The 23423-nt window shown below is 48.8% G+C and overlaps 1 protein-coding gene across 1 annotated transcript in view; it reads right to left on the reverse strand.

The window, feature by feature from the left end:
* Positions 1–7687, reverse strand: part of Opcml (opioid binding protein/cell adhesion molecule like) — a 571313-nt gene extending 563626 nt beyond the window's left edge. The window contains exon 1 of the mRNA XM_004643686.2: positions 7014–7687. Within this exon, the coding sequence (XP_004643743.1) occupies positions 7014–7180 (167 nt within the window). The 5' untranslated portion in view covers positions 7181–7687. The remainder of the gene's footprint in view (positions 1–7013) is intronic.
* Positions 7688–23423: the final 15736 nt, after the last annotated feature.

Below are 23423 nucleotides of genomic sequence, written 5' to 3' on the forward strand. Positions count from 1 at the left end.
AGAGCCTTTATTAGAAACTGGAAGAAAGGAAAACAGAAAGCGCTCAACTGAACCCCAGGGCCACACTGACTAAAAGAGGCCAAATAATTAGCCAAGGAGCTTAGATAACAGCTGCAAGGTTTCCAGAATGGTTCAGAAAAGCGCAAGGCCTCTCTCCTGAATGTCTGGAAACACCTTCCTCCACCCTGCTTTGGAATGTGGGCACGTGGCATATGCATTAAAGAAGAGAAACCCAAAGCACCAATCAGGGACATTAGAGAGTGTCCCAGACGCAAGCCAGTGCTGCTCCTCCAGACCTGCAGGTACTGTAGCGCTGACCAACTGGGCCGCACTAGCTCAGCAGGCAGCGCCACTGGCAGCAATCCTTGTCATCTATGAGCAGGCAAACCCTTCTAGAGACATGATCTTCCCAATGCTGCCTATGGCTGCTAAGAAGATTCCTCCTAACTCTGCCACCTGCTCCTTGTCTAGCCCTCAAGGATACTGATGGCTCTGATACAGTTTCAGAAAAGACTGTAATCACCAGTGGATCCAACTGTCCCCTCTGAAAAGTGACCTGAGTGGAATCCAGAAGTGTCCAAATGTTGCAGTATCAGATTTTAAAGAAAATGTGTTAACCAACTTTCCCATCGCCCAAACTATCTGCCACACACAACTTGAAGGAGGAGAGGCTGGTTTGGTTCACAGTTCCAGGGGCTTGTTCCATGGCTGGGTGACTCCAAACAGTGACAGCCTCACAGAAGGTGGAGTGCAGCAAAGGTTCTGATGTTGTGACGGCCCAGAAGCAAGGGCACCAGGAAGACAGGCCAGGGCTGGCACAGGCCTGAAGGTTACGCCTCTGTGACCCACCAAACACACCCAGAAGTGGGCTTTAAGCAATCAAGTAGGCAGTTATGCTTCACATAAATGATACTGTTTAATATAAAGTTTACTGCCATAGAGGTAGCAATATGTTAGAAGAGGTTGAGTCTCAGTAAGCTGGATTGAAGCATTCACCCACTCCTTATTGTGTAATCCTCAGTAGCCCGCGCGATGTCTGCACTCAACATGTACAGCACTAGCTCCAGGATCTTGCAATCTACGTATGAAGAAGTTACAGTCCATAGCTGGCACCTGTTGGAACAGAAGTCAATAGCGAGTGTTCCTGGAATTCAAATGAGGGCAGCTGTTAACCATAGAAGCTAGGTGGGATTAAAGAAAGATTAGCACATTTTAAAGTTGTGTATGAATGTGTGGGGAGAGGGGGAGAGGAAGAAGTTGATGCAATTGTAAAAATTACGACCATCATCAGGTATCATTGAGGAGTTCCCACTGGTACGTAGAGTAGTGCCCGGCACACTCAGCCAGCTTGCCAAATCTGCGGGTTCTGGATCCATGGGGTTTACCCAAACGCAGGCTGAAAATACTAAAAGCACTTGTTCTGACTGTCTGTACACTGTGTATGTACAGAATTTGAGTTTGTCATTACTTCTTATCCAGTCCAGTATAACAACTATTTATATAGTACTTGTATTATTTCAAAACAGAAGCTATGGAGCCCACTACGGTACCATGGCCTGTAATCTCAACAAGCTGGGAGCCCGAGACAACAGGATCCCAAATTCAAGTTCAGCCTGGCAAGTTTAGCCATTTAGCAAAACCCAATCTCCAAATAAAGAGAAGTAGTGGGCTGGGAACCCACCATTTCTCAGTGCAAAGGCTGTGGGTTCAAATGCCAGTACTTAAAAAAAAAAGAGAGAGAGAGAGAGAGTTGGATAATTGAAAGAGTACAAAAGGCTGAGCGCAATTTATGCCTGTGGAGATGACCTGCCAGCTTATACACATGACTTGAGCACCCCTGGGTTTACTGTCCTGTGGCTACAAAGCGAGGACTTGGTAGGCCACTTTGAAGTAGCAGAACAGTGCTGCAGACCTCGTGCTGTCTCAGGGAAGGCAGTGACTTTCCCCGTGTGCATGTAACTGAACCCAAGTACTCAGACTCGTGCACCTCCTGAGAGGTAGAGTAAGAGCCAGAGCCATGATCCAGGCTCTGAGCATGCCAGGGCCCTAAAGCAGCCCTGAGGTGCATGCGCATCCGGAGGAGCTGTCGATGCGACGCAGAGGTAGAGCGGTGCCCCAGGGCTCACACACAGAGAGAGGAGTTTCAGTCCACTGCAGCCTGTTCCAAGGCAGGAAGAAGCACCACGGTAGACGGCAGGTACAGAAAGGCTGCAGGCTTCACAACAGAGGAATCAGACTGGAAAGGAAGAGCCCCTCATGGATTTCCCACAGCCACGCCGCGTGACTCACGCGAACATCCACACATGCTCTGCGAATCTTGTGGGTGCTTCTGCAGCCCATCCAGTTGACAATCACCAGCTGCCATCCAGAGCAATGTCAAGGGAGGGCGGACAGAGAGAGGTGGAGATCAGCCTTGCTCAGGCTCAGACGCTCTCGGGCAGACAGCCTCCAGAGCAGCGCTTCCTAATGTGGGCTCCAGGTTAGAAATGCTGGAAGAAACACTAAGTGCCCACGTGGTGCTCAACTTCAGAGATGCTGACTTCCTCAGTCTGCCAGCCTGATGTTAACTTTTTATTTTTGGAGTTTATTTTTGTGTTTGTTTTGGTGCTAGGCACTAACCCAGAACCTTAAAACTAAGCCTGCCCTCTTCCACTGACCAAGCCCAAGTGGAATTCTCAAAACCATCCTAGGTGCTCCAACAGCAACCCCTCCTGGCCCTGAGCCTGGCCCCTGCTCCTTGGATCTCCACGTCCCCAGCCCAAGAGCACTACCTGCACACGGCAACAGTCCTACGCAGCTTTGGCACCCTAAACACCGAAACACAAAAATCCTGGGCATGCTTAGAATAACTTAAGGGGTGCTCCGAATTTCCTAATTTATGCAAAAGAGAAAGCTGCTGGTAGAGAGTGCAAATGCGGAGAAACACCTGGGCAAGCAACAGAGTGCTATTCATGGGAAATCCACTGTCCCGCGTTCTTCGGCGAAATCCCCACTGTATATATTGTTCCTTGGGGCTAGCTAAGCCTCACGAGTACTTGATTCTAAATGGATTAGCCTAGAACTTCAAGAACTCCAATCTGAGTGTGAGGACAGCTTTGAAAAGAACCATTAAGTGTAATCCCAGATCAGCAATCAGCCAGACTGACCATACCGCTGTTGGGGAAAAACCGCCACCACCACCACCACCAACAACAACAACAACAAAACAGACCTGTAGGCTGGTGGGAATCTTTCCCACTAACGAAATCGGTTACAGCAGCAACCACAGCAGCTACTCTATGGCACCCATTGAAATGACCATATGCATGCATGATGAGGCCCCACAGAGAGACTAAAGCAAATCTAGGGTTGGCAGAGCGCATAGAGAAGGTACAGCTGGGCATCTGCGCAGCCCGAGGGCTTACCAGAAGCCAACAGGCCATGTCCACAGTCATGGGCTCTAGTCCCCTTGTGCACACTGATTCAGACATCGGGCTTCTGGATACTTGTCACATCTAATCTTATGGAAAGGCACAGAACATTCTTAACCAAGTAGCAGATAATTGTAATGAAATGACTCTGGCCAAGAGGGCCCATTTGTAATAATGAATTCAAATCAGATTCATAGAAGCTATAATTCAACCATAGTGAATAGCACCTTCATTTTCCATATCATCTCTCTTCCAAAAAGGCAAAATAACTCAATATTCAAATAATTATTTTTACTTTTCAAGTAGGCCTATGAAGTAGTTATGAGGGAGACAATATTGCCTCACTTACATAAAATGAGTTTTCACCAACGTGCCAAACTTGAGTGCTGTCACTGGCATATCACTTCCTAACGTCCCCTGGTGCAATCAGAGACCTGTCACAACAAAACTGATGTCCTACAGGAAGGAGATCATTCTTCTTCGAGCTGTGGAAAATGTGAAGGTGGACCCAGGCGTCTCAATCTCTTTGCTTTGCCTACCAGGTTTTCTCTCCTTATCTGACTTTATTCAAGATTTAGAAATAGACTAGAGAAAAAAAAGAGAAATAGACGAGAGATAATTTTATCCAGGCACACACATTTGCATAAGCTTTCCGAGGCTGATAGGCACTGATATTATGTGAGGTTTCGTGCATTCTGCACATCTGATGGATTGAGAACTACATTCCCAGCCAATGACTTCCCAGACAGCACTAAGAAAGAAACCAAAGAATGACTATACTTAGGAATTCTGTCTCATTACTTTTTTAAATCTTTGTTTTGTTTTTTTTCAGTACCAGGGATTGAACTCAGGACCCTGCGCTTGCCAGGCACGTGCTTATTCTACTGAGCTATCTCCCCAGCCCCATTTTTTTTAATCTTTATAACCATTTCTTTATTTGGTGTAGAGTCTCACTACGCAGCTCAGACCCGGAGTGATTCTCCCGTCCCAGCCTCCCCAGAGCTGGTATCACACCCGGTTTCAGTGGCAGCACAGCACGGGGTACCAGGATCGAGCCGGGACCTTGAGACTTGCCAGACAGGCACCTAGACTGCCTAGCTGTCTCCTTGGCCCTATGATTAGGAATTCTAAGGCTAGTTGTGTAGCTCAGTGGTAAAGCTCTTACTTAACATAAGTGAGGCCCTGAGTCAGTTTGCCAGCAAAGGAAAATATTCATAAACTTTTTAAAATTCTGATTTTTTAAAACCAAAATGCAGGACCAAATGAAACGTCAAACATCGTAAATTTCCATAGGGTTGAAGGCATGGGCTTCCAGTAAGTGACACCTGGCCTCTTCCTCAAAGTACTGACAGGTAAGTTTTTATTAAGACGAGAACACAAGAGTAAGCCCAAGAAGAAAAGATGTGTAGAAATCACAGAGAGAGAGAGACCCACAGAAATTTGCAATAGATGATTATGTTCTTTTAAGAAACACTATGATAGCAGTGAAGTAAAAACCTTCAAAAAATCAGGGAACAATAAGCATTAAGTGCTGAAGGCAAGAAAGGAAGACACTAGGCAATAAACCAAAGCATGTAAGTCGGAGGCATCTGCTAGAACCAAAGGAAGAAAGTAATAAAAGAGAATCCATTGCAGTAGAAAATTATTTGGGTGCGAAATCATGTACTAAATTTCTGTAGTCCAGTTGTTTAAAAATAAGTAGAGAAGAGAGGCAAAGTCAGTGCAAGATGTGCCCTCCCTTAAAAGTCGTCCCATGCCACCAGGTATCAGAGGTCAACAGCTACGCTTGGCCACGTAGGCTGCCGTTTGCTTTCCACAAAGCACAAAAAGCAACTGTTCAGCTTTTCCTTTTTATTTCCATTCCCATTACCAAGCCCAGCTGCTAAACATTAAAACTGAAGATCATGAAAACAGGCCAGCAGCTAATAAAAACTGCTAGCTCAAAGCTGGCCCTCTGCTGGCAGAGCAGGCTTAGTGCATCCCAGAAAGCAGGAAGCTGGAGTTTCTGGGTCGTTCTGAGGGGCAGGCAGGGGACAGAGCGTTTTGGAAAGTTCTGCACTGAGATTCCACTCACGGCTGAATCTGCTGTCCAGAGGGAGAGACGACAAGGTAGAGAGCTGTGTGGCCGTGGCTCCTCCCCGGACACTACTTGCTCCTATCTCCGCGGTTGGCATGCCTCATGGCTGCATGTTCCCCCTACCTTTGAATAGACACATCTGCGAAAATACGCGTTCTGCACATCGTTTCTTAGGGCAGGCTCTAAACCTCCCGGGAAACAGCGGGATAAGGATAGTGTGTTTTTGTCTAGGGTAGGCTAAGGGGTGCCCACAGGGGCAGGAGAACAGGGCCCCTACCCAAAGTGCAAGAGACATCTCTGTTCTCTTTTCTTCTCCATCCTCCAGCCTCCAAGCACCAGCAGAGAGAAATCCAGGAGCTGTTCTTGGGCTCAGACTGAGACTCCGCTGAGAACCACCTCAAGTAGCAAGAACCCAAACTTCACCACAGGGTTCAGGAAGTGAATACAGGCACCCCAGCAGCTCCCACCCCTTCTGCCAGGAGAGGCTGCTCTTGCAGGAGAGATCCCACCAGGAAAACCCAGGAAAGCACAGGAAGGAAGCCCCACCCTCACTCTTTCCTTGTAGAAGCTAGGTATCTGGGCTGTAGAATCTGGGTCACAATGTTTTATTTTCATGGTAACCATCAAAGTCATAGGCAGGGCAAACACATTCAACCCGTGTTCATTGTGAGACACAGTTAAGCTAGGGCGTCCCTGAATGTGTCTCCTAGGACCAGAACTGCCTCATTAAAGGGATAAAAGATGATATCTGCTGAGCTGGTGGAAAGTGGTGGCTGCATTTTTATTAAAGTCTCTGCTGCAGCAGGCCTAGTCCCCAAAGGTGCATATTCCAACAATCTCCACCCTTTGCCTCCAGCTCGAAAGTGACTCTAACTCATTAAGGTAAAACAAAACGCTTCCCTATTGTGCTGCTCACACGGGAGCAATGGCGTTGTTTCCTCTCCTTGGCCCCAGCCTGCAAAACTAAAACGGCTCTCATAATTTACAGCAGGAGCCCCAGGCGCACCATGCCGGGTTGGCACGCTGGCTGCGTCTTGAGCACACTCCTAGAAGGCTGTGGCCTGGTGCTGCTAACTCCAGAGCCTCACAGGTTAGGTATCCTGCCGAAAGGCACGAGCCTGGCAATCCTGAGCACCGTACCGCCCTGCCACAGGCCTCCGGCCTGGGTGACAGAACCCAGGGTCCCAGGCTACCCGCCCTTTCCAGGCCTCATCATGGTGGACAAGCAAGAGTAAATCTAACCTAGTCAGGGCCCCACAAACACAGGGAGCCTCAAAGCCGGACTTCAAGGTTCACTGGTACAAGCACAGGTCAGAAAAGCCAGACCAAAGGACAAAGCTGTCGGAGCAAATGGGTGTCTGCAACGACCACCGAACGCAAGCGACCACGTCGTGGGCCTGCAAAAGGCCCTCGCCCATGTGCCAGGACTCCTCACACAAGCCTGCTTGGGTCTCTCGCCCTGGCCCCCCACCCCTAGGAAACCTCTTCCGAGGGGCTCAGCGCCCCGCCGAAGGCTGACTCCCTACCTGAGGGTGGCGCTCTCCCCCTGCCGGACCGTCACGTTGTCCATCGCTTTGGGGAAGGTGGCATCTCCGCTTCGCACGGGCACTCCTGTGGGTACAAGGAACAGCAGCCTGAGAGATACGACCACGAGGCACTTCCAGGGCAGGAACAGGTGCCCACAGACCCCCATCCTCGACAGCAGCAACTTCCCAGAACTCGGCGCCGCGCAGGTCCTGCTCCCACGCGCGCACCGCCGGGCTCAGGAAGTGGCGCGCAGAGGACGGGAAGAGCGCGCGCGGCGGGAGCCGGGAGAGCCGCGGTCCAGCCCTCCGGAGCCCAGTGTTCTTCCCCGTCCTGCCTCAGCGTTCCGGCCGGGCAGAACCAGATGCCCCCTCCTGCGTCCGGGAAGGCGCTTCCTCTACGCTCCCCCTGGGAGAGGGAGGGAGAGGAGGAAGAAGGTGCCGGGATGAAGGTCACAGTGCGCGCTCCGCCTCTCTCCGAGACTACTTTAGGATGCAGTTGGGCACGTTCTGCAGAGGTCTGGCATCAAAAGTTTATAACCCAAAGAAGGCGGCAAGTGGCTCTGACATCAAGGAGCTGTCATAAAAAGCTCCCTCTTCAAGGAGAAGACAAAATGTTTTATTAGCTCACACACATGTACGGATGTATTTATAAACCAGCCCCAAGTCTCGCATCTGGAACCCAAAGGCGATAAAAAGTTCCGCGCTGGTCCCGCCGCCGCGTCCTCCAGCCCGCTGGGCGCCGCCCGGCGCAGGCTCTGGGCGCACTGGGCGCTGCGGCGCCCCCGCCTCCTCCGGGACGCGGCTGGGACGCGAGCGCGCGGACGCCACGCTCCGCTCAGCGGCCGCCCCCGGCCTCCGCGCCGCCTTCCTCCCGGGAGCAGCCCCGACGCGCGCGGGCTCGGGCCGCGGGGGTTGTCATGGCAGCGGCTCCAGCCCTGACCGCCGCTTCTCGGGTGCAGACTGGAGCGCGCGGGCGGGCGGGCGGCGCGGACTCGCGCTCTTCCCGGGGTGCGGGCGCGGGGCGCTGCGCCCACCTTAACCCCCGCCGCGCCGGGCCCCGGATGAGCGCTCCCCAGGGTTGGGGATGCTGCAGGGCTGGTTCCGAAACCGCACCGGGCTCCACGCTTCCCGAAACCCAGGCAAGCCCAGAATGTTTCGCCCCACTCTGAGGCTCCGGGTTCCTGAGATGGGGGTGGGGAGCTGTAGGGAGGGCGAAAGGGAGGGGGCGCGGGGAGAAGCAGCAAATGGAAAGCTGACACCCGCATCTTCCCTCTCGCGTGCGGCCGCTGAAGTTGCCAAACCCCGCCCTGAGCACTGAACTACGTTCCCACCCAGACGGCAGAACCGCCTGTGTTTGGCGCCTAGGCAGCTGAGGTCTCGGGCCTGTGCAGGAAGACGCCTGCACCCCTGACCTACCTTTAAGACCCTTTGCTCCCCCAGCCCCCGCTACTGGCAAATCTGAATTTCTTCTGGAACAACATGCAAAACAGCCCTCATTACTCATGCATCTTATTCTAATCAAAAGCAAATCCAGGGAAAAACACTTGGAGATGCTAAGAAGTGGTAGGACCAAGATCTTCCTAAGATAGGTCTAAGGCCTATGATCACAGGAAGGGCACCGTGACAGCGCTGCCTGGGGACGGAGTGGTGCTCTCCAGGCCATAGCTTCGGGCTCTCAGGCTCTCCCTGCTGCAGTCCCCAGCCAGAGCGCCCTCTCCTTGGGCCCCTCATTACCCTTGCTCCTGCTCTCCCTGGCAGAAAGTGCCTCTCCCTGCATGGCTCTCATCCTCCTATTTAATGGTTGCTATGTGCATCTGCTCTACTGCATTCTTTCTCAGACCCTTTTGTTGAATTAGACTGGGCTCTGCACAATTGGCAAAATGAAATGTAATTCAAAAATAAGCATTAAGCTCTTAGCGCTTATTACTTTTGTGCCTAAGGGTACTAAGAGGTACTACCTGCTCTCAGGAGAGCAGAGTACAGACACTGCCCCAGCACCCACTGAAAAACAGCTAGTACGCATAAAATGTTAATGCTTAAAAATGTTAATTAGATCATCTTAGGGAAGGAGCACGCTCAGCACAGGCCCAGTGAGCTACGGGGAGAGCACTATTAGATCAGCTCCTTTCCAGAGCACAGGCAGAATTTAGGCGGGACTGCAGTGCAGTAGCTGTCCGAGTTCCCGGGTTACAGGTTGGGGGATGCAAGCATGCAGAGAGGCTACGGGTTTCCAGAGTAGCTCCAGTCGGAACCTGAGGATGAGCCAGGTGTGGCGGTCCATACTCCCAGCACTAGGAGGCTGAGGCAGCGGCTGCTGCAAGTACGAGGGCAGCTTGGACTACACAGCCAGACCACACCTCCAGAAAAAGGGGTAGGAATGAATCTGAGGCTCACACACCAGCTTCCAGTGGCACATGTTGAGTGCACCTCGATTTTATGTATTCACATTGAGCCTGAATTCTGTATTCACATAAGCCTCTCCACCCCGTTATGCCTGGCCCAGGGTCAGCAATTAGAAAGGCTCCCTTTTGTGCTTTAGCCTGTGCAAAGCTGAGCACCTGAGACCATGTCCGCAGATTTTTTCAGCTGCTGAGTATTTTGGACGTGAGCAGGTGGCAGCGGTGCAGTCTGCCCATGCGGAAGCACAAGCCAGGCATCTCTGGGGCTCATTTGTGGGGCCCTGCTGTACCTCAGTTCCTTCTCTGGAGAGGAGAGGGGCGCAGTTGCTCCATCGGCATGTGAAAGATGGTTGGGGGCAGGAAGAATTATTGGAGAACTAAAGAAAGGAAAATGCTCTGAGATTCCAGACAGAAAAAGAATGGCTGAGACCAAGAAACAGGAGGCAGACATGGGCTGAAGCAGGGAATCCGCTGCCCCAATAATGCAGGTTCTACTCTTGAGAAGGAATAGACCAAGCATTTCATTTTATGCCTGGCCATCTGCCCCCAACTGAAGGCATCCAGAGACCTGAAGAGCAGACCTGTGTGTCTTTCCGTTTAGTATGACTTCTGCTCTAGTGTCTGAGAGTGAATACTCTGAATTCGAGGATGGCAAATCAGAGAAATAACTGCAAGCTCTGATCTACGTGTTGGTCTGCATTAGTGTGCAGCTTCGAGGCAATTGGGATTGTCTGTAAGGCTCTGTCGTGGGCCTTGTACTCTACGCACCTGTAGAGTACAAGGATAACCCTCACTGAACCTGGAAAAAGAGTTGAGGTTCACAGTGGGTAGGACTGTTTGACATCAGTAATTTTTGATGAACCACTTTGGCCAAGTACTAAGAGAGGTGGCCCCCAATTAACCCTACTTGGAGACATGAAGTCACACATAAAATAGATTAGCTGTGATCAAGGGAACTAGTTTTGAAGTTAAATGTCTGTTTGGATACTGGCTCCTCGTCTCTCTAGTGCATAACTGGTACCTGGTCATCCCCATCTTACTAGCCTTGCAAGAACTGCAATTTCTTACTATGGGCCCTGAATTTTGTTTTAGAAATCCTGAGATGACAGACACATAGACTTTCGACACGAGAGCTCCCAGGAGAAGCTGTTACCTTCCATGACATGTCAAGACACACAGGGAAGTGCCAGCACCAGTCCCAAGGCCAAAGGAGCAAGGACAAAGCGCTTGGCAGTCAGGTTACGGTGCATCCCGTGGGAAGGACCAGACAAGGAAGGGTAGCAGCTTCACCCACGTCAAGACTGTGTCATTTCAGTGTTCCTGGCAGGTTCTGGGCTACCACGGTGCTCTCTGGTTAGCTCCAACCTGAGTGTGGGCTGGCTGGCTCACTTGGGTTTGTTGTCTTCTCATTGTTGTGACAAAAGACCTGAGCAGAACATCTTAAAGGAAAGACTCATTTTGGCTAATGGTGTCAGAGGTTCAGTCCCTAGTTGGCTGACTCCAGTGCCTTTAGGCCTGTGCTGAGGCAGAAAGGTCACACTGGACATGCGGAAAGCAGAGGGAGCAGGAGGAAGACAGAGAGGAGTGGGTGAGCCAGCAGCTCTGGTCCCCAAGGCCGGCCTCCACCCACTGCCTCACCCAAGGCCACCTCTGGCTCCTCCACCTCCCCGTAGGATCTGATTGCATTAGGGTCTCACTGGGTCGATCCACTGAGGGAAGGGAGCGCCCTCGGGACTCAGTCCTTTCCCCAGAAGTCCACGAGCTGGCCACCACCCTTTCATATATCAGTTGATATTTCAAATCCAAACGTGGTGGGGTAGGAGAAACATTGCCATGAGTGTGAGAATTAGATACAACGAATGTTTGGAGATTGGGGGTTGGGACTGGCTGGTTTGCAATTTGCCTTCTGTTTTGCAATGTTGGACTCCCAGTCAGAATTCAGGTGGCTCTAGCCCTTTAGAACTGGAAGGTAGTATCTGCAGTATAGAGCGCACAGAACAGCCCAGAGGAGCTGGGTAAGCAGTAAGAGTCCACCAGGGATACCCATTGTGCAATCTGATAATGCTTAGCTAACTGGCTTAAATGAGACAGATGTATGTGCCTAACACTCCTACTTGCATGTAGAGTGTGGCTGGTGATAGAGCCACAAGTGTTGTGTCCTGCGAGAGACAATGGAGCAGAGAAACACAAAGGTGCACAGAGCTGACAGTCCCAGGGCAGGCTCACAGGAGAAGACAGTCCCGGGAAGGGTCTTCTGTTCAGAGCCTCAGCACCATCCTGGCCCCCAGGGCTGACTGCGGACAGCAGCAGGCCACAAGTACTTGGCGCCTGGATGGCTCTGTGCAGGTCTGAGGGTTGTGCACCCTTGTCTTGGTTTCTTTTCTCTTGTTGCTGAGACAAAATGCCCAACACCCAAAATAAGAAAGGAAAAGTGTATCTAGCACACAGTTTGTGGAGGTTTCAGCCATTAACTGATGTCAAAGCAGAGAGGCACATGGCAGGGGGCAGCTGTTCATGGTGGCAGAAGATAGAACAGCAAGAGTGAAAGAGAGGAGCAGCCAGCAAGCCTCCCTGTCCCTGACACTGTGTGCAGCCTGCCTGCCCCGGCGCGGGTGTAGCACTCACTCCCATCATCCCCACATTGACGCAGGAATCAATCACAAACCTTAGAAGCCTGCCCTATGACTGCAGGAGGCTTTACAGGGACATCTAAATGCAAACCATAACAACGCTCTCTTATTTGTGGCATGGCAGGAAGTGTTCCTGTCCCTTCACAAATCGCCCTCAACAAGGAGGGGAACCTCAAACAATCAAAAAACAATGAAGAGGCTGGCCAGATAGCTCAGCAGACTAAAGCACCAGCTTAGGCAAATGCTGGCCCTGCCAGTGAGGCACCCTGAAACAGTGATTGAGACTGGGCGTGGTGGCACACACCTGTAATCCCAGTGCTGGGGAGGCTGAAAACAGGAGGATCACCACGAGTCCAATCTGTGTGGTGAAACCCGATAATCCCTGTACTAAATATATATTTTTAAAAAAGCTGTCCAAAAAGCAATGAAGAAGTTCTTTTACCACTGTTTTCATTTCCTCATGCATTAATTAATTCACTAATTCTGTAACTATGTAGTACACCCCTAGTTTATGGGAGCGCTGGTCTAGGGAAATAACAAAGTCGAGGTGTACAAGAAAATCAACATTCTCGTTTACTTCTCTGTCAGATTGTGTGATGTGAGAAAAATTATGAGAAAACAGAAGTAAATGCAAATATTTAAACTGGGCATTGTATTGTAAGTTAAAAAAAAGAGATAAACAACGATAGCATAAACAAGCCGACTGGACAAAGGGCCCAGCAGGGAAAGGCTGGAGCCAGCAGGGGAGGTCTGCAAGGGGCAAACGTCAGAGCAGCCCAGCTAGGCCAAGGGCAGCAGAGGGGACACAGCCTTGGCCCCACAGAGGCTGAGAATCCAACCCCAAGTGCATGGTGACACTTTGGAAGGCTTTCAGCAAGCAAGTGCCAGGATCCGATAGACAAATGTTGGCAGTTGCCTTGTGGTGTAGAGAGTGGATTGGGCGGCTACAGAATAGAAGCAGGGAGTCTCAGAAGTACAGCAGGCTGGGATGATGGAGGAAAGAGAAATGGAGAGGACAGGCGTGTGTGCAGAGGGCTCCTGAGTCTTGGTACTGAGGTAAACGGGGACTGGGGACAGCCTGCTTCCTCTAACAGGATGGATGCCCGAGGAGGAAGCCTACAGGCTTGGGAACTAGAAAAGAGAGCGGAAAGTTCTGATTAAGTTGTGCGTCACTGGGCTTCAGGAGACAGCCCAAGGCAGAGGGCAGATGGCAGAGGGAGACAGGAGACTGTAGCTGGCCATGTGGGGCTGGGAACAGCACCTCTTCCTCACCTAACACCTGATTTTTCATTTACAAGTCTTTAAGCAGTGTTAAAACTCTGCCCTGTGAGTTATCACAGGGACACATTGTCCTCGGGATCTGGAGGCTGCACTGTGTTAGTATGTAGTTTAGAAAGAGGCCTCTTCAGACTGGCCAGATAGCTCAGCAGACTAAAGCACCTGCTTAGGCAGAGCGCAGCAGCCAGGGTTCAATACCCAGTGTGCCGTGCCAGCCTGGCCCCCAGGGTGCACTAAGATGGCAATTGAGACTGGGTGCCGAGGCGCGCACCTATAACCCCAGTGCTTGGGAGGCTGGAAACAGGAGGATCACTATGAGTCCAATCTAAGTAATGAGACCCTGTACCAAATGCATAAAAAAAAAAAGAAATAGGCCTCTTCATCCTGCCACGCAGCTCTTCCACTGCGCTGAAGTTGTGTCTTGGGATGTCTTTTATCCATTGAGTCCTATCCCATCTTTAGAGATTAGATTCTAACTTTTCTTGGGGACCAAAGCACAGTTATGTTTTTAAGAAAACAAGAAAATGTTGCTCTCTTATCTTCAGTGTGAGTCAGGGGACCTGGCTTTATGACCTAGGTCTTTTGTAACTGCCGTGCTGTGCTGTGGGGAAACAAAACTTGTGTTTAAAGAGGTCTGGGGAGGGGCACGCCCGGTGCCTACCTCGACCCTCCCCTTTCTGTGGGGCTGCCTACGTGTTCCTCAAGCACACTCCTCTTTGGTAGCCATGTCTGCAGATGGAGGCAGGGAAAGCGGTAGAGTTGAGCAGTGCTCAGGAAGGTCTGTCCAGGCCGACTTAGGCCGCTGCCCCACATTCTACAGCCTGGGAGGCTTAACCAGGAGGAACTTAGTTCTTACAGTTCTCTAGGCTGGAAGCCAGCAAATCAGGATCTTAACTTGAACACATCCCCAGGAAGGCCCACTTCCTGTCTTGAGATAGTCGTGGCAGGCTGGGGCTCGTGTGGTAGACAGCAGCTCCCCCCTTCTGTCAAGGCCACCTGCTCTGTAGAGTTAGCCCTACCCAAGCTTCATAACCTCACTTAACCTTAGTCATCTCCCAAAAGCCCTTCTCCATGTGGTGTCACACTGGTGCTCAGGGTTTCCTCAGGTTAATGGGGGAAATGGGGCCCAGTGCAGTCCATAGCAGTGTTAAATGCTGTGTGTAATGGAACAGTTCCCTGCCTGGTACTCACTCAGTAAGCACTCAACAGATGCTAGTTCTTATATAGGGAAAGAAACATGATTCCTATTTTCAGATTTTTTCTGTAAATTGTCTCCATGGGCACATATGGTGTAAAGGTCAAGACAGAAAGACTTCCAAAGTATTGGAAGTACATGGGGTGTGTGTGTGTGTGTGTGTGTGTGTGTGTGTGTGTGTGTGTGTGAGAGCTGGCAAGCAGGACAGGTCTTACTCTGACTTTGAGGAAGAACCAGTTTAGAATTAGAAGTTGTCAAAGAAAGAAAAGATGTACATGGTTACTACTGATGTCTAATTTACACTGGAGAAGCTGCCTCACTGAGGATGACTATTAGAAAATTCAGGAGCCCAAAGAAATATCTGATGTTTTATTTTATCTAATAAAATTTGTATCCAGTAGTAAAAGCAATTTCAAACTGCGTGTTATTCATAAATAAGGAAAACTTACAGCTTGTGTTTATCTGAGGGAAAATTGTATCCAGCTGCTCTGTGTATGCAATGGGAAGAAATAGGAAGGAAGGAGCTTTGCTTGATGCATATTTATGTTACAGAAACCCAGCAAATCAGTGAGGACCCAGAATGTGGCATCTGAGGAGACGTAGTAGCTGAGACTGATGAAGGCGACTGCTTAGGCCTCAAGGTGTGGAACTGTTGTCGGCCAGAAACTTGCTGCTGAGAAGTGGGCAGTAAGAATGACCGGGCATTTCAGACTAACGGAGTCGCAAGAACTGGAATCATTTGCCAAAACATAATACTCGATGGAAAATACCTGTTTCATGTTATGCCTAGGATGTCTGATGTTCAGACAGATAGGTTAAACCCAACTGCATATGTTATAGGGTAATAATAAGCTTCTCTTCTGCAGGGTTAACGACCTAAGTTTGCAGGCCAAAAATTATAGAAAAAGAAGGGCTGCAAGGACAGCCAACATTTTGGCCCTAGCCTTTCAAGGTCAGTGAAGACTCGGGACATAGGAGAACCTGTAGTGTAACATCATGTAACTCAGTTGCGCCCCAAATTTTCTGATCAAGGAGATTATGGGGCCACAGAGGAATGCGATTGATGATGTATAGTGTGCCTAAGGAGAGTCCTATGGAGAGAAAACATTCTCTCAGGCTTTCACAGAGAGCAAATTGGTCAAGCAATGGCCATAACTCATCCATATGACTGACACTGACAAAGGATCTGCAAACTGTGGTACAGGGTTTCAGGATAAATCCTGAAAGGATTTGACTGACCTTGTCAGATACAAAAGTTACATTTCTTGTTATATAGGTCTTGCTTTATCTTGGTCCTAACCATCCAGCAGAAAGGTATAAAAACGAGGTATAAGAGGTGAAGCCATGTTGGTATGCTGGGCTGTAAAGGGCTCAGGTGAACAACTTCTGCCATTGCCAGTCCTGTAGATGACCCACTACTATCATGGACTACTAGACTATATTGGAATATTTTGCTGAATTCATGCACCTACAATATTTAAATAACAATAGAATACCCTTCCTGACAAAACTAAACAAAAAAGGGGATACAAATGAAGGACCATTTTGTATCTTTATATTCAAATAGTTGGGATGGATACACAGCTACTTTCTCTTAATTGCATGAATAGAAAGATTTGTTCTAATAGTGTTTGTGGACAGGATGTCATGTCTGCATCTTGTACAATGAATAACCACTGAGACAACAATGTGCAATGTATTTATAACTGAAACTGTCCTACTGATCAGTTTTGAAACTGTCTCATTGCTATTTGTTTCTCAATAAAGTTATTTAATAAATGCTGCAGAGAAGATGCCATACTGTCTCCTATAAACCCAAAGCAGTCCCCATGTGATGGCAAGATGTGGAGGAGAAACTGGCTTGTTCTCTTCTTGCACCTTGTAACCTGAGGCAGGCGCAGTGGAATTAAATGGCTCTCCTCGTCCTCCATGAGTCTGCGGCCAGAACTCAGGTCAGTGGAATCCTGTTGTGTTCTTCCCTACAGAGACCAGGCTGCACCCTTTCCAGTTTCAGATGCATCTACCTGCACGCGTGGAGAGGAGCCACCACTGAGCATGTACTGAAGTGCACGGCTTCGGATCCTAGCACTGCCCCGTGTAGCAAGCCCTGCGATCTTGGAGCACCACTCACACTGGGATCTTTCTCCTCACATGGAAGCAGGCTCATTAGAGCTTCCTCTCAGGGTTGCTCTGAGCATAATGGGCAGCCTTGTGTCACAGTACCTGGCACGACAGTATGCCATGCCTCCTCTCTATACTTAATGCCAAAGTTACAAGCCAACAAGACAAAATATAAAACAAAACAGCAAAAATAACCAAATGAAGAAAAACAAAACCAACAGTTAAAATACATGAAACAATTCCGCACAAAAGATAGACATACAAGACCTGCAATATAAAAAGGTATCTGTGAGGGTCTACAAGACTCCGAAAGCAGTGAATGTTCTGCTAGCTGTAAAATCCAGTTGCTATGACATCAGCCTCTTACCCTCCTTTCTGTCTTTCCCACTTCCAGGCCATTGTGTCCCCACAACCTGCTCTTTGCTGTTACCATGGCAGGGTCTCTGGCTGCAGTGTGGGCTCATCCTGACTCCTCTACTATCTGGAGCCAAGCGCCAAGTTAGGCACTTAGCGAATATTTGTGGCATGAGAGATCTGACATCTGCACTCCCACAAAAATAAGTATATTACTCAGTTTTCTCCAATGTGCAGAACCCATAAGAAGGATGGGTAGAGAGACAGGAAACAGAAAGATGCATAAACACACAGAATGAGCGCTTAGTAGGATAAATGGAAGTCCCCTAGTACCCTTCCCATGGGCTACGGACCCTGGATGTAGTGCCCTGACGGGGTTCAAGTCCCAAGTTCTCAAAGCTGGGAAAGCCAAGGTGAAATCTAGGTCTGAAGGGCTGAGAAGCAAGAGGGCTGTTGACCTACGTCCTAGATCATAAAGGCCGAAGGCTGGTGCAGATGAGCGGATCTCAGCTCCCAGAGACAGCCAGAGCATGCTCCTTCCATGTTTTGTTTAGGAGGCCCCCAGAACTATGCATGGTGCCTGCCCAACCTGTGGGCAGATTTTCCCCCCTAGACCACAAACCTGCAGCCTCATGCCAGTCTCCTTCAGAGGCACCTCAGAGTCACACCGAAGACAATGCCTTACCTGGTTTCTAATCATTCCTTAGTCCAATCAAAGTGACATCTGAAATTAAGCATCATCTTTGGGGAATCAGAGAGCCGAGACCCCACCCCTGCCAGCTGGAGAGCCCTCCCAGTCATCCTCTCTTGCCCCCCCAGCTCCCAGCACCTGCACAGAGGGGACCACAAGGCATCGTCTGCGTGAAAGCGTCTCCCTCTTGGAAGGCTGGGACTCCCTCCGACAAGGGCACCCATTTCCACAAGCCGCACAATCAAATCAGCCTCATTACTTGGTAGTCGCACTTCATAGAGGCCTACAAATCAAATGATAAACAACATTATGTTGAGACCTACAACAGGAGTGTTTTAGATGTCTGATAGTGTTGTCACCCTCTTACCCTTCCCTGTTCTCAGAGTCTCCAATAGATTGCAACAGGTCAAAAATGGCTTCTTCCTCCCCAGTAGCCCAGAGTGTGGAGGAGAGAAGGTCCAGCAGGGGGCGATCTACACAGCCTTACCCTTGGACCTGCCAGAAAGGAGCTAGGGACTGTTGCTGGGTCTTCTCTAAGCCCAAAACAATACTGTTTCGTTTTTCTTTTTGTTTTTCCTCTAAATAATTGAGTAAGACCTTTCAGAACACTTGACATATAGTGAGTACTTAGTGCAGAAGTATTCTGTGGCTTCCCTCGGCTCTGTTCCCTTTTCTGACAAAATGAATCTGATCTCTCCAGGTCCCAAGGAGACAGTTGAAAATGTGTTTTATATTACATGATGTTACTTCCAGTCTTATCTCAGTTTCCAAATGATTTAAAATTTTATTCTTTTATTTTGTTGACTAGTTAATTCAATCATTCTTTTTTAACCAATATTTTTGAATACCTAGGTGCTTCACTAGGCTTAAAGATACAAAGAACATGATATATTATTTACCCTCAAGGAATTAAGAAAAAATAAATCAGGTGTCATAGGATGGAAAAATAAGATTTAAAATTAAAAATAATATAAATTCAAATTAAAAATATGAATAAGCTGGTTAGTGATGCATGCTTGTAACCCCAGATATCTGGGAGACTGAGATAGGAAGGTCACAATTTCAAAATCAGGTCAGACAACTTAGCAAGATCCTTTCTAAAATAAAGGAAAATAAAAGATATATAGAAGATGCTGAAGGATATCTCAATCAGGCCATCTGAGCTAGCCGGAGGTTCTTGAAAGCTGCTCAAAGGAAGAGATCCCTAAGTTCACTTTAGAAGACTGAGATTCAGGCTGCCACTTGGCCTCTGGTTTTGGCAACTGAGTGGACTCTTGTGGGAGTGCACTAAGGATGGCTGATGCTGAGAGGAGCACAGGGCCTCAAATGTGCTCGGGGTGCTGGAAAGGAGCTAAACAGAACCACTTCGGGTGTATTTGGGTGGTTAGGTTTGGAACTTGAGAAAAAGGTACTGTTTACAGCTCTTCCATGTACACGTGGGTGCTGAGTCTGGAGCTGCACAAAGTCGCTCAGTAGGAGCAAGAGAGTAAGAAGAGACCAGGTGCTAAGTGCAAGTTCTGGACAACACCAAGCTTTTCAAGAGTGTATGCAAGGAGAACTCCCTAAAGATTGCGAGGATGGAGCTGATGTTATAGCTCGGAGCACAGTGCCTGTCCGGCAAGCACGAGGTCATGAATTTGATTCCTGGTACAAAATTAAGAAAAAACAACAACAAAAAAAAAGATCCCAAGGTGGGGCCAGAGATACAGAAGATCAAGTAAGAACCAAATTCCTGTAAAGAAATCTGGAAGGAGACTTTTAGGAGGAGGGGCTTACAGTGTCCAGTACTGCAGAATTCAGGCTGGAGAAGAGCGGATACAGTCATGTCTCCAGCCTGACACTGGGAAGGAACTGGTTAATTTCACTGAAGTAATTTCACCACTGGAACAGCAGCAAAAACTTTGTGGAGGGCCAGAGAGATAGCTCAGCAGAATAAGCGCTTGCCTGGCAGGTGCAGGGTCCTGAGTTCAATCCCTGGTATGGAAAAAAAAAACTTTGTGGTAAGGTCTGAAGGAGGGGCTCCCCGGAGAAGGGAAGAGCTGAGGGGTCTGAGTGGCATGGCTCTGGACAGTGAGCCAGCAGGGAGCTGAGTGCTGGGTTGTGGCTCATCTTCAGTGTGACAGTCTTAAATATTTATTTATGGTGTTTGAAGATCAAGAGTTTCTTGAAGATGTTTCTGAAAATCACATTATACACATGGTTGATAATTAATAAATGCAATAGGGTGAATTAAGATTTTAAAATTCCATCTCTGAATCCACCAATTGTCGACCAACATTTTTTTAAATGGCGGTTACCATCCTCACCTTGTGCCTCTTCCCTCCAGTGCCAGACACGAGGATGAATACCTGGCATATACTTCAAAACCAATGCTCTTAAAACTTCCACAAGTAAGGAATTATTAAAGAAATACACAGAGAAAACAAGACTGTTTCTATTCAGTTCTAAAAATGCAAAGTAGCGAATGCTAGAACTTTGCTGTTTTCCTCAAGGCTTATTGCTATATTGCCAGAACAGTTCTTGATTGTCTTAGTTACTTTTCTCATTGTTGAGGCAAAATTCTCAATGCCCAAGTTAAAGGAGGAGTGGTTTATTTAGCTCGCAGATTGTAGAGGTTTCAGATCATAATCAGTTGACTCCAAGACGGAAAGGCACGGCAGACAGACATTGCAGCGAAGAAACAGCTCATGTAGGAAGAAGGTATCAAAGAAATAAGAAAAGAAATGACTGTTCTATCCTTACATTTTGTCCAGCATACTTAGAGTGGGCAGCACTCACACCCTAATCCCAGTGCCCTCGACTGTGACATTGCACTATGAACGGATTCCAGTGTCCAGCACCCTGGAACTAGCCACCTCTAGAAATCCACACCCATCAGGCTCTGAAAGGACAGCTAAACACAAGCCATGACATGCACCCTTCACCCCCGAAGACACACGTGCATCCACTTATGCGGAGAGTGTTTAGCCTATCTCCGTGCGTTGCCAAAGTCTTCGCAGTCCCCATTGCTGAAAAGTTCAAGTCCAAAGTCTCCTCTGAGATTTAAGGCAGACTTTTAGCAGTGATCCCCGTACAAATAAAAAGGAAGTTAAACACTTCCAGCATTCAACGGCCCAAGATAAATATACCCATCCCAAAGTCGCCAGTGGGGGGGTCTCAAGCAATGGGAACAAAGCAAAACTAACCCAGCAGGACAGACATTCAAGCACACAGCTCCACCTTTAGCATCCTCGGCCACTTAGGGCAAGTTGTGAATGCCGAAGAGCTTGGGTGACTCTGCCACCGTGGTGCTGCCCACACCTGTGGCGCTCGTGGCTTCCCCCTGGGACCAGCTCTGAGCTCTCCTTGCACTTTTCCTCAGGTGATCCATGTTCTTAGCTTCTCCAAATTTCTGGTGTCTCCACTACACCTTTGGCTGCACCCTTACATCTCTATACACTGGCCTCCCAGGGCCACACTGCCTGGCCCCCTGGGGACATACTACCTGGCCCCCAGGGAACACAATTCCTGTCTTCCCAGGGACACACTGCCTGGTCTCCCAGGGACACACTGCCTGCCTTTCCAGGGACACAATTCCTGTCCTCCCAGGGACACACTGCCTGCCCTCCCAGGGACATACTGGCTGGCCTCTTGGGGACACACTGCCTAGCCCCCCGAGGCTTTTTAAGTCTGGGTGACATCTCTTCTGAGCCCACAACCCTTCCACTGTGCATGCACCTGAAGCCAGCCCAGTGCAGAGGATGCCAGGACGTGCTGCAAGGCAGCCTGTCACTCGGCCTTCCCTGCTCTTGATTGAAGAATCACAACCCAGTTCTAAGGAACAAAGTCTCTAGGCTGCCACCATCTGGTGCATAGTGCTCAGGGAGTCTCTTCTCAGATCAAGATCTTTCACCCTGGCAGCCTTGGCATTGCGAAGGCTGGAGTCCTGCTTTTTCCTGCAGTGTCCTCAGGCCATCTTTTCCATTATCTTGTTCCTTCTTACCAATCAAGTTCTGCTGTACTCTCTCCTTGTAGTCTGCAGCTTTACTGGAGCTTTCTTTCTGGCCAAACTGAAAAGAGTTTGAATCATTCTGCTGAGTTCTTTGCTTTTGATTCTCAACACACATCTTTCTAAAAGCACCACGTAGTAGACCTGCCACTCCCTCAACTTTAGAGACCCTTGAAATTTCTTTTTCTAGATTAATGACCATGCTGTCCTTAATCTCAGTCTCAGGCAAGGTCTCTGGAATAAACGAAATGCAGACAAACTCCCTGCCAAGACACAACGCGCATCATCTGGAGGCCAACAGCCACGTAACGCTAGTTCAGAGCAGACGTGGCCATTACCAGGACCATTTCTACCGGCCTTCTGGCATTCTAAGATCTGACCAGAGCCTTGCATCAAGCGCATCCGAAGACATTTGCTCTATTTTTTAGCTGGCTTCTCCAGAACTTTCCAAACTCTTTCCACAAGCCAATTCTAAAGGCTCTTGAGCCACATGGGCAGATAATAACACAGCAGTGACCCACTCTGGCACCAAGGTCTGTCTTAGTGACTTTTCTTGTTCAGACAAAATACTAAGCACCCAAAATTAATGAAGGAAGGTTGATTTAGCTCAGAGTTTGTAGAGGTTTCAGTCCACAAGCATCTGACCCCAAGGCAGAACAGCACAGCCAACAGGTATGAGACAGGAGAGACAGTTCAGGGCAGGCAGAAGTTAGCAAAAAGTTAGCAGTCACATCCTTAATCCTCATGCCCTTGAGCCTAGCAGTGCTAGCAACTGCAGCACCACACAGCCTAGATGCAGTCAGCTCTGAGGCCCCACCCGTGACCCCATAAAGTCGCAGTGGAATGTTCAAGGTATTACGATGGTGGATGGTAAGTTTTCAATAAATATTTATTCAATTAATAATAAAAAATGATTATGTATTTGCAACACATGTCCTGCAGCAATCTCAAGATATTTTAGCTATTCCATATTCATATGCCAAATATAAAAAAAATTAAAGATATCTGTCCTCATTTGGATGTTGGATGAGATTTTATTGGTAGCAATTTAGCTGGAGGTAAAAAACAGGAATTAGAGTAGTTCAATTTGTATCACTTTAAAGTCCCTATTCCCGCTTCTACTATGTTGGAACACACCATTATTTATATTGTGAGAAGTTAATCATGGTGGGAAAGCAGGTGGCCGGACCACATGGCTAACAAACAATGAACATGGGCTTCAGATATGAGGATGCTAGTCAATAAAACAGCCAGATTCATCAAAAATAGCTCATGATTTACATAATCATTGTGCAGTATGGCAACTTGGAACTAGGAGCAGGCTTCTCCTCAAGTGTGTTTCTCTGCACAGCACAGCCTTTGCACACGTGCTTGCATGTGCTCTCACACTCACCCACCTGCTCTACAGCTCTGGTCACAACTTCAGTGTTTTGTTATTGTGGGTTTTGGACACCCGGTTTGAGGTGCGTGGATTGGGCACCACTAAAATCCTAGCTGCCGTGGACATCACCATGAGACACCAGCATCTCAGACCTGTGCCGAAACAACTCCTCCATCCTCTGAGGCTCTGCCCCTCACCCCCTGCCCTAGCTCAGGAAGTGTTGCTCTGTATATGACCTCAAAATCTCTCCATCCTCTTTCTAAGCTGCTGCTAACAGCTGAGTGGAATCAGCGTTACAAAGATTAAGTCCGGGAAAATCAAAACAATCACTAATTGTTGTGAGGCCAGGCACCGGTCCCAGTGGCAGGAAATG

This window comes from Octodon degus, unplaced genomic scaffold, assembly GCF_000260255.1.
Source record: "Octodon degus isolate 3935 unplaced genomic scaffold, OctDeg1.0 scaffold00182, whole genome shotgun sequence".
NCBI lineage: Eukaryota > Metazoa > Chordata > Mammalia > Rodentia > Octodontidae > Octodon > Octodon degus.